General features: G+C 38.3%; 2 protein-coding genes across 2 annotated transcripts in view; one reads left to right on the forward strand and one right to left on the reverse strand.

The window, feature by feature from the left end:
* The window catches only part of LOC139980000 (alpha-N-acetylgalactosamine-specific lectin-like), a 74,314-nt gene extending 63,385 nt beyond the window's left edge, over positions 1-10,929 (reverse strand). The window contains exon 1 of the mRNA XM_071991338.1: positions 9,137-10,929. Within this exon, the coding sequence (XP_071847439.1) occupies positions 9,137-9,207 (71 nt within the window). The 5' untranslated portion in view covers positions 9,208-10,929. The remainder of the gene's footprint in view (positions 1-9,136) is intronic.
* Positions 1,206-8,813, forward strand: LOC139979942 (sulfotransferase 1C2-like). The gene is made up of 7 exons (XM_071991202.1): positions 1,206-1,603; positions 3,236-3,482; positions 4,821-5,050; positions 5,912-6,038; positions 6,238-6,332; positions 7,143-7,332; positions 8,150-8,813. Exons 2-7 carry the CDS (start codon positions 3,308-3,310, stop codon positions 8,257-8,259), a joined length of 927 nt encoding a protein of 308 aa, XP_071847303.1. The 5' UTR covers positions 1,206-1,603; positions 3,236-3,307; the 3' UTR covers positions 8,260-8,813.
* Positions 10,930-11,393: the final 464 nt, after the last annotated feature.

An 11,393-nucleotide genomic window follows, 5' to 3' on the forward strand; every position in this document is an offset into this window, starting at 1 on the left:
CACATCACAGTGTCATACTTAGTAAAAATTACCAGAGTTCCGCATTCTAGACTAATGACTGTTTCCGTTTCCAACTCCCGATCGTACTTTTGATAGTTTCATTTATATCTATTTTTATCGCGCGAGACACAGGCACTATCCAGCTAGCTAGTACACATACGGCCGTTAACCTTCGTAGCGGGTGAATTTACATCATATTGCATTAGGCACGACCAGCGCACTCCGCCTCGTAGTGACTATACGTGACGGCTACACGAACTAGTCAGCCATGTGCACGGTGCATTGCTATTGCTTTTTAGTATACTTAATAGGCACCACCGGCTGGTCTGTACTCTGGTGCTCCAGATATTTGTCCTAACTTTTTTCATTAATTATGAAAAATTCCAGACATGAGATCTCATTTCAAAGCTGTCTATATGTGGCTCAGAATACTCGGGAAGGGCCGTTTCCGGCCATCTGGGGGGTTTCCAAAACCCAAAATTTTCTTGTACGCTCCGCGCCAACCGATGGTGGCGCTCCGCTTAGATAGTCCTGCCGGCACTCAATCTACCCTGGGCAGAACCCTGTACACCTGTCTTTTGGTTAAGTACTTTTTCTGTACGCACAGACAAACAAACGCACTGTACGCACAGACAAACAAACCGACACAAGACAATAATATTAATCAAAAGAAAATCGACAGCAATATTAGTATAACTAGTCCTATTTGCATCCATATAGTCCTATATATAACCATAACCACTAAATATGTATAAAAGCAGCAAGCCAACTCAATTGGGTCGTCCTCGGAGCTACGGCTAATCGAACATTTCGGTAAACCTACTTTGACCAATGACCTTTGTCATTCTATTCTAGTGGTCTGATAGACGCATGTTTCCAACGGAGGGCTCCTTGCCACTTTCTTACCGAGTTTTAACACTAGCATCGGTTAAACCTTTCAGTTATAGGTTTTCTTACGAATCCGCAAATTATTCATTTAACCTTTAACCTCATTTACTACGATAACCACATACTTAGCATATATTCATGAACCAATGATATTTGTGAAGATTGGAAATCTATTGCAGATATCCCCTTTGAATTATAGCAAAAATGCACTGATCGCTTCATTTGGCAACTGACCGCTGAGTTTCGTTCCCATCATGTAGCACCTTACGATGGCAAGTTTGAAGTAAAAGGAGCTAGAGTTTATGCCCCAACATATTGCGTATACATAATAGACACACGTACACACACCCACCCACGCACACACCCATACACTCCCACGAAGACAGCTTTTAGTCCACTCCCAGATATAGACTTCCGATTGTCTCAGTCAGGCTTACAAAACAGTGTTAAAAGAGCGATACGATGAGTACCAGGGAGACTAATAAAAGGCACTTACCAGCGACCGTACTTCGGCTCACTAGCGTGCACTTGGCCTTTTGAGCTTTTGTTAACTTATTTTGTTTTCTAGGTCACGCAACGTATTCCTGTTTTGTTAGGTTGCTTGTGAATTAAACTGTAATCGCGTGAGAACATTGCAGTCATTTGTCATACATTGTGTATGTGTGATATCCAGAGTGAGTGTCTCTTGGGGGCTAGCAGATCCAGAATAATATCGGTAAGATTTCATGTTTTTAAGTATTAAAGGTAAAATACGCTCAATTCCCCAATCTTCTTTCTTCGTAAGTAGATTGGCTTGCAACATACAAATAATTACCAATTATTACTTTTAAAACCAGACAGCCATTACACAGCATGTGATATACATGTGTATAATTATATAATATCAGTGGCGGAATGGCCACACATGCCATCTGGACAATGCCCGTTGGGCTGGTGGGCCGGTGGGGAGCCTTGTAAAAAATACAGCCCATTTTTACAGTAGTTAATAGAATACAGTTGGGCTGTGTAGAAATATATTTTTAACTGTGCATGGGAATCAGCTCATGAAATCACCATGTTAGTTAGTCTGTTTTTTTCGTAACAAAAGAACGTGCTATTGGCAACCCGTCCGTGCTAATGAATGCTATTTATGGTTGTTTCCATTTTTCAAGCATATTGTCACAAAATGCTTGAAAAACTAAATAAAATCCAGTCTAAAACATATTTTGTTAATTTTTGTTTACGTTTTAAACTCTCCTCAGGTTAATCAAGTGTTGCTTCTTAAAAAAATATGTTTGGGTCATTATTACAGGATTATTGTAACTTATAAAATTGAGAAATATAGCACCATTTTGCATCTAGGCATTCCTTAACTTAATAATCTCACTGGGTGGGCGGGACTGGAGGGAGGGGTGGGGGGGGGGGGGTGGGGGACTAGTAATCTGATTTGAGAATTAAATAATTATAACGTAAAAATAGGTCCAACAATTAATTATTAAAGGTTGACGTGATAACTTTCCACTTAAACTCTTCACAACTTGAGGCAAAATCGTGTCAAGTGATTCAGTCAACTTTCCCAGGCTAAACCAAAAGTGTCTCTGCTTTCAGAAGAACACAAAGAAATTCTTAAACACGACGACAATTTACCATTTATCATCAAAGTGGGTCAAATAAAGAGGCCGCATTTACACCTAGGCTATATTCTTATATAGGCTGTATAGTATATAGGCTATATAGAATATAGGCTAGGTGGTACGGACTTCGGTTCGTGACACAGAGATCCAGGGCTCGATTCCTACCTTCGCCTGATGAGTACCAAAACGACGAAACCGGTCGTGAAGTGGAATTTTTCTGGTGTGTTATTCTTTATTGATTTACTCTGTTATACCACTTGCTACACATTCAATTCTTATTCACGGCTTGGCTTGCCTATAAAGAGTGGTTATTCTGTGTAAAATTGTCAGATTCAAAGCGCCAGGGGTGCACTATTTACAATCATAACACTTTGGTAGTACGCCCTTAATGACAGTTATTCAAAGCCAATTTATACGCTTTAACACACCAGTAGAATCACATGTGATCGAGTGGTACGGACTTGGGTTCGTGACACAAAGATCCGGGGTTCGATTCCTACCTTCGCCTGATGATTCCTACCTTCGACCCGGACAAAACCGGTCGTGAAGTGGAATTCTTGTTATTCTTGATTGATATATAGGCTATATATATATATATATATATATATATATATATATATATATATATATATATATATATATATATATACAAAAATAACAAGAATTCCCAAAGAAAAAAGACCCAAAGAGAAAGTAAGGATCCCATATTAATTCGTTTTTTATTATTTATACAGACGGTATTCTCCTTACAGACCATTCGGATTTACAACCCTAAAGTCAAATCACACAAAGTAGTTGAATGAAACATGGCCGAATCAAAGGTACCAGATTTTATGAAAGATTCCCATGCCGTACTTAGCAACGTGGTTGAGTACGAAGGTGTTTGTTTCCCGGCATTCGCAAGACCTCATATTCTGAAACAACTTAAGACATTTGAGGTCCGAGAAGATGACCTCATCTTAGCAACGTATCCAAAGTGCGGTAAGTGTTTATAATCACTCTTATAAAGTTCTCAAAAATGAAGAAATCACTCCTTGACTAGACTACCTTTACCTCTTGGGGGATTGGGGGGGGGGGGTGCTCAGTCCTCCTCCAACACTGGCAGACAAAATGACAGAAAATTGACTTGTGCGCTTTATACATTATATATAACATATGATAAGCGATACAACCTAAACAGTCGAACATTCTTCAACATTGTTTCAAAAGTTGCAAAATATAGCACCCCCTAAAGTGCCCCACCATCCAGTACAACAAAAAATTAAATATGGTGCAAGGCTAGACCTATATGGTCAGGTGTGTAGACGAAACTAGTAGTATTTATTCGTAGTAAAAACTATAGTTTATTGAATGCCCAGAAGCCAAACATGGTTTCTTTACTTAGACTAGTAAGGCGTATCAAATACGGACGGTGGACTATAATAACCCATGCACGAATGTATAGGCATTATATGATTTGTTAAAGGTTCCTAAGTAAAATCTATTGTTCCATTGACTTACCAATTAAGTTTGTCACGATCAGAGGTCTTAGAATGATTGACATATACTTTTTAAGTGGCATATCTTGGCAATTACAAATTTACCGTTTAAACTAGTTATGAGACAGAAGAGGTAAAACCCTTGCCATGACGTATTTCGGCTTTCGTTGCGGAATCACTTCATTTCATGGTGAATTTCCAAAAGACTTTAACCACCTTTAAGTAAGCAACCTTCATCAATTTTTTTTTATCAAAGCCTTGAGGGCAAGGGATGCTCCACCATTATAGAACCTTTCCCCAAAACACAGATTGGAAAGAAACCGTCTGGGTCCTCCTAAACAACCCCTCCAGGTTTCCAGAGTCTCACCTATACCAATTCGAAACTCCACCAGGCGTCCCCGAAATCTACAATTTTTGTTGACACTATCGGGTTTTTATTTTTAAACTTATAATTTTGTTAGCATCCAAGCATAGAAATGATCAAGGTGACTGCCAATATGTAAACATACTTATTATCGGTCTGTCTGTTTTAAGTTGCTATTCCCGACCAAGGTCATAACAGTTTGAGTGGGATATTCAATACTCTATATATATAATGGTGGGATGCGATACGGTAGCTAAAGCGGTCCATATAGTATAATCCCCGTCCGTATTCTACAGTTAATACGTTTTGGTGTTTTGGAAAGATGAATATGGTGGTACAGGTTACTGGACGAATAGCGTCCTAGCTCTGATACCAAAATTATTTGTCCAATGCAACTACTAGAGAATTTAGATTAGCGTTCGGATATCAAAACATTGCATGGAATTAACTGTATTTCAATTTATTTCAATTTTCTAGGGACCCATTGGATGATGGAGGTGATATTTTTGATGCAGCATAACGGTCACGTTGATAAAATACCACGTAATGTCAACCCGGCCTTACATGGTGGATTATCTTTCGGAGTACCCCCTGATATGAAGCGGTCGGTAATGGAAAGTCTTGCAACTCAGCCATCCCCCAGATTTTATATGACCCATTTACCAAGCCAGCTTCTCCCACCGCAAGTCTGGACGAAAAAACCCAAGGTACTGAAAAGAGACAAAATAATTTTCGTTTTGTCCAGAGGCGAAGGTATACGGTTCAATCTGGGGGAGGGTGGTATTGAGGAATGGAGGGAGGGACTCAATATTCGAGGGGCAAAGGGGACATGTGACTGCAGGGGTAAACCACAAAATTATCTCAAATCTACCCTACAAAATACTATACATACTATACTATATATACTATATATACTATACTATATATACTATATATATATATATATATATAGGTCATTTATGTTGAATGCATATCAAATATATGATGACGTCACGGTATTAATATTATTGGATAATTAAATGTAGATGACGTCATATACTCCGAGGGGTCAGAATTAACGTCTACAGCGTGGGAGTTTATGTTACTTCTTTATTCGACGTTCCCCAACCCCTCCACTCTTATGTGTTAAATTTAGTACAAATGTATTTTACAACGGGACAGGGTATAACACAGAGCGGAACACGTTTTACCCTTACCCCCTGTGGGGATCTGTAATCTGTCCCACTGCACCCATCTTTTCCTGCCTCTAAAATGAAAATTTTGGCCGAAAATGTCTCCCAGACCGCTGGAAATGGCACTTCCCAGGCCTTGCAAGTTGCATCTAGGCATTTTCTATTTGAAATTACTAGCGATATCATAAAAACGTACCAAAAAAAATGCTCAAGGGGGGGGGCGGCGCCCCCTTTGCTCCTTCGCCCCCCCCCCACCTTGGCTACGCGCCTGCCGATAACTTGGGCAGCTATCATTGAAACAGAAATGACTGCTATTTGTTCAAAATGTCAGACATTTTGGATCCAGTTTTGTAATATCTAACGGCTTTCTTTTGGGGTGGGACATTTTATCCTCAGGTCGTTTACGTGACTAGAAATCCCAAGGATGCATGCAACTCTATGTTTCGATTCGCTAATGCTAATCCTATGAACAAAGAACCTATTCCATGGGAAGATATATACCAAAATTTCATGTCTAAAAGAGGTAAGTTTTTTTCCCTTCTTTTTACTATGATTTTAGCCTATATAGTGAACACACACGTTTATATAAGTGCATGTTGTTGTTGTTGTTTCATGACACATGTAAAGACAAATATCTTCCGCAGAAGAAGAAAAAAATACTCTGCAGACCCTTTTATCAAAAGTTATATAGACGATTTCATTTTCATATTTTTCGTTTATAGCTGTTTTTGGAAATTGGTTTGACCACATTTTGGGATACTGGGAACATCGCAATGACGAAAACGTTTGCTTCGTCACATTTGAAGAGATGAAAAAGGTAACATTTTCAATCATTAGTAGATTATGTTTTCCAGATAAACAATATTTGGCTATTATATGTGTATTTATCTGAAAAAGAAAATCTAATATGCTCTTTAGTAATGTGTTTTATAACCATCTCACCGTCTGAGCTGTTCTTATGCATTATTTCCTAACCAAGGCCGCAATTACTGCGTCGAGATTTGGAACGAAATGAACATTGCCATTTAGTATCACACTTCTGAAGAGGTTGAAAGCACTTTATATGTGGTCACTATATAGTCATGATAATATGCTATATTGCTAAAATGGTCTTAAGAGCTTGCTGTCTCAAAAGTTTACCACACGTTTGGAATATCTATGTACCTGATTCATTTGATACATTTCTTTGTGTTGGAGACTTAAGAGTCGTAAACTGAACAAGGCAAACTTAGTTACTGACGACTGACGACACTTCTACTTCTTTCGTTTGAAATGCAGTGCGTTCTCATTTGATCTGTATTTGAAACTTGATCTGCATTTGAATTTGATTTGGATTTGAAAATTGATCTGGATTAGAGCCGAATCAAAGATAACTTCACATATACAACAATGAGCAGGTAAAATACCATCTTTCTCAACTCGGGATCCGCAGACCACTAGGAGCAAAAGTTTTTCTCCAAGATGGCTTTAATTATTAACGTTCGAATGTTTTTTTTTTTTTTTCGTGTCTATGAATATAACAAGATACAAATGATTTCGTCTAAGATAATCCTTTCATATCATGACAATATCAAACAATTTGTATCGTGTATTCATCGTTGGACAACATATCTACCATCTACTTCAGGATATTAGAGCTGTAATAAGGCGATTGGAAAAATTCATCGGAGTAACCGTGACCGACGACGGCTTAGAGAGAATTGTTGAGCATTGCAGCTTGGAGGGAATGAAGAAGACCTACGCGAAAATAGAAGCTGCTAGTCCGGATGGAGTCCATTACACTAGGGCGAATGGTCAAATTCCATTCCTTCAGAAAGGTAACTGATTCGTGAAACGGTGCAGGTGTATTGGAGGCGACCAATCCTTATATCGTTATATAGTTATATAGTTCTGTTCTCGTGATATATGATGAGAAGATGGGTGAATACAGGTAATGTTCTGTATTGTCCACCTATAGTTCACACTTAATGTATTGACTAGACACTAACAACGGTGCGTGGTAGGATGGTTGGTTGGGTGGGGGGGGGGTGTGCGACGTGGGTGTTGACGGGGTGGATGAGAGGATGTCAACAAAGTTCAAGAGCTTTGCCATCATGTCACTTCAATTAATGAGTAGGTGGCAGAATACGGTGAATGGGCGGTATAAGCTAAACTGGATGGATAATGAAAGAAACCATTTCTGGGAGGGGGGGAGGGGAGGGTGCGGGGGGCATTATTGTTATCCCAGAGTTACCATCCTTCAGGAAGAATCTAGAGAGTCTAAACAGTCGAAAATGAAAAATAGAATCATGAAGAACTAAACCTAATTGGTTATAGCTATACTCCATTATGAAGTATCTATTACAGTGCTCAAATGTAATATTCCGAGTGGATTTCTAAACTTATAGGCTAACACAGTTAGCTTAAGTTTAATACAAGTTATAACTTAAGTAAATGCAGGTTAGGTTAAATAATATGATATTCTACTTAAGTAAAAGTATATTCTACTTAAGCTGATTAAATTTAGCTTAAAGATATGGAGGAACTTTATCTAAGCCATATTCCGTATCACTTAAGTAGTCTTATATAGATATGTGCGTGTTGTCATAGTGTTACTTTGATTTTAACATTCGTGTGGTTTGGTTTCTCTCACAGGCGTTTCTGGAGGATGGAAAGCTCTATTTACTGACGAGCAGAGAGACGCTGTCGACAAAATGGTCAAAGAAAGATTAGCTGGAACTGGTCTCGATGCCATTTACAACTAGACATCTTTTGACAAGACTATAGCTTGAAGCTTAACTTTTGAATATTCCATAATTGCTTTTCGTTGTTAAATAAACTATTATTCAAATAATGTCACAATTACTACTGTGTAAATAAAATATCATTCTAAGTTTGATAATATTAGATTTGAATATCAAAATATTGATCGAATGCTTAATATTCTTCGTAGCTTTCTTCCCTAGTCCCTCCGTCGACCCCAGGTAGCGTCATAAGATGGTTAAATCTGGGAGATGGGCACACATTTCATGGCGCAGTTGGATATTAAAACGAACCTGGCTTTTGCCATGCACAGTTTATGCAAGAAGTTGTGTTAAGATACCTCTGTGAACTCAAATACATGGTCTTAAATAGAGATGATTATGTGGGGGTGGGGGTTGTGTATGACCGTATTGCCCTGTGACATAGTAAATGATGAATTAACGGAAAGTGGCTCTGTCGTAAGATATTTTAGGAAGACATAAAGTAGGTCACAGTTCAAATATGGGAATGTATAGGCCCATATGTATAGCATGTGCATATTGCTATAATATGCACATTTCATAATGCCTCATTATATTATTATCAATTGTTAATGTGGTTAGTGGTGGTAGAAATGATCTGTTAGCTCGATTCAAAACGACCTGTTATGTGGTGTTCATTACTCGCCACATGTCCATCCCATCGCGCTGCAAGGGACTTGATACTAAATCTACCACAACCATGTGAAATGTTCTCAGGCTAAACTCTTAGGGCATTTACATTGAAAATACCTTAACACTAAATGAGCACTAATGAATGAGTCGGTATTCAAAACCGGCGGAGATTTCACCACCTATACCTAGATGATTCTTCGTTCTATTTATAATACCATTATCCTACCTTATTTGTCTCACTGTAATTCTGCCTGGGCCAACAATTCCTTCAAGAAGATGGAAGTGCGTTGAGTACATTACAAAGAGCTCCTCTCTCACTCGCAGTTATCCTCTTTCCCTTAAACTTCAACGCCCTCAATATTTATAACATCTACAGCCATGAAACCACGGTACAATCAGTTTGTAATGGGGCTCAGGCTACCTAAGTGTTTCATCTTTATGTTGGCACTTGTCATAGTATGCCGTGTACAACCATGGAGTTGCTCCATGGTACAAAACAGTACTAGGTTCATCAACTCTCTCGACATACCTGTAAATCGTTCGAATTCCACTGAGTATTGTATCTGTTTCAAAGGTCCTAAGATCTTGGAACTTTCTTGATGGCTGCCTCAAGTCTGTACATACCCGCAAAGCTTGTTACAAAGCTCTTTACAAAGCTATATAGTTTACTGTAGCATTGTTTCGTAACAATGTGGGTACATGGGGGTGGGCTGGGTTGGGGTGTCCTTTGCTTTCCTAGTTTTGTCAGTTTTCTACTCAATCCTGTTTTCTTTTGCCTGTTTCCCTTGCTCCTCTCAGTTTTCTCAAGGTGTTAAACTTTCTTAATAGTCCCTTCAATTGTTCCATTATCTTTCCACTGTATACGCTTCACGCTTTGTGATTTAATTAATACCTATAGGACTCCCATATTATGTATTGTATTCTTTGTGATTTAAATAATACATATAGGCCACCCAATATTATTTATTTACTCTTTGTAATTTAATTTATACCTATATAGGACTCCCATATTATTGATTGTACTCTTTGTGATTTAATTAATACCTATATAGGACCCCACCCCCCATTTTATTGATTGTTCTCTTTGTGATTTAATTAATACCTATATAGGACTCTCCTCCCCCATAATATGTATTGTATTCTTTGTGATTTAATTAATACCTATATAGGACTCCCCTCCCCAACCCCCTTATTATTCATTGTACTCTTTGTGATTTAATTAATACCTATATAGGACCCCCCCACCTTCATATTATTGATTGTGATTTAATTAATACCTTTATAGGACCCCCACCCCCCCCCAAAGGTTTTTTATTGTCAAGATACGGAGTTTGGTTGTTCTCACTATCATGTTTTAACAATCTCCTTTCTGATACTCCATTGTTACGATCGATTGATTGATTGACTGACTGATTGATTGATTAATTAATTGATTGAAATAAAATAAATTGAATAAATAAACGAAATGTCTATATTTTGATATCGCGTCTGAAGTATGTGAACGTATTCTAGATTTGAAAACGTCATGTGATGGGGATTTAGAAAATTTACGGATAAGTCGTTACTGGTATTTATTTGTACAAATATTTTGTCTTTAGTGTAATTGAATTAGTTTGTCTCCCACAAGTGATTACAAGTTGGAACTCTATATATACAATGTTCTTTTTTGGACTTGAATCCTGAACATATTTTTGGGCGGATTTATACCATGACCACGAAACCGTTAACATTTTGGATTTCTGTGTCATATAGCAACAATATACCTGATACTCTTACGAATCCTGTTCTATTACGTCACGGCAAAGTACATTAGTGAATCTTGTATATCTTAGTGACTCATTTAGTACAGTCAAGGGCGGCGGAAGCACTTTTAATCTGGGGGGGGGGGCACCAACGTCAAAGGGCACTTTGCAGAAAATCGATTGGACTGATGCAGCTTGATATTTAGTACCCTTTATAACTCTCATTGTATTATCTTATTTGCGTATACACATCACTCCAACGCCCCCCCCCCCCCCCTTCAAGGAAAAAATGCATACTAGCACTGCAATGTGCAAATTGGGAAACAAGGAACAATTTTTCTTTTGAGACAAAATTAGGTGAAATCATGCTAATTGCTAACGTAGGAATCTGCCGAATATGAGTTTATTTCTTGTTAAGAGCTTTAAAAAAATTCCATTCGAAATAGCTTTGAGTTTGACCCACAGAAATTCATTAATAGTCAGGGGCCTAGCCAGGATTTGCAAAGTTGTAGGCACGACTATCTGAGCGGAGCGCCACCATCGGTTGGCGTGGAGCGTACCAGAAATTTTTGTTTTTACAAACCCCCCAGATGGCCGGAAACGGCCCTTCCCTAGAGTTCATTCTGGTTCCCTGGCCTCTTGCTAACTTGAGACACCTCATTCAATATCACTTTTAAGCCCCCAAAAAACAAAGGAGTTAAAATAGTACGTAATTCAATACTACATAATGTATTTGAAATA

This window comes from Apostichopus japonicus, chromosome 2 (genome assembly GCF_037975245.1).
Source record: "Apostichopus japonicus isolate 1M-3 chromosome 2, ASM3797524v1, whole genome shotgun sequence".
NCBI classification, from domain to species: Eukaryota; Metazoa; Echinodermata; class Holothuroidea; order Aspidochirotida; family Stichopodidae; genus Apostichopus; species Apostichopus japonicus.

What these genes read in the sequence shown, in the direction of transcription:
- LOC139979942 (XM_071991202.1), top strand. Translation starts at nt 3,308, where the DNA reads ATGGCCGAATCAAAGGTACCAGATTTTATGAAAGATTCCCATGCCGTA. An exon ending in AGCAACGTATCCAAAGTGCG is followed by an intron (nt 3,483 to 4,820) that starts GTAAGTGTTTAT and finishes TCAATTTTCTAG; the next exon opens with GGACCCATTGGATGATGGAG. An exon ending in AAATTTCATGTCTAAAAGAG is followed by an intron (nt 6,039 to 6,237) that starts GTAAGTTTTTTT and finishes TTTCGTTTATAG; the next exon opens with CTGTTTTTGGAAATTGGTTT.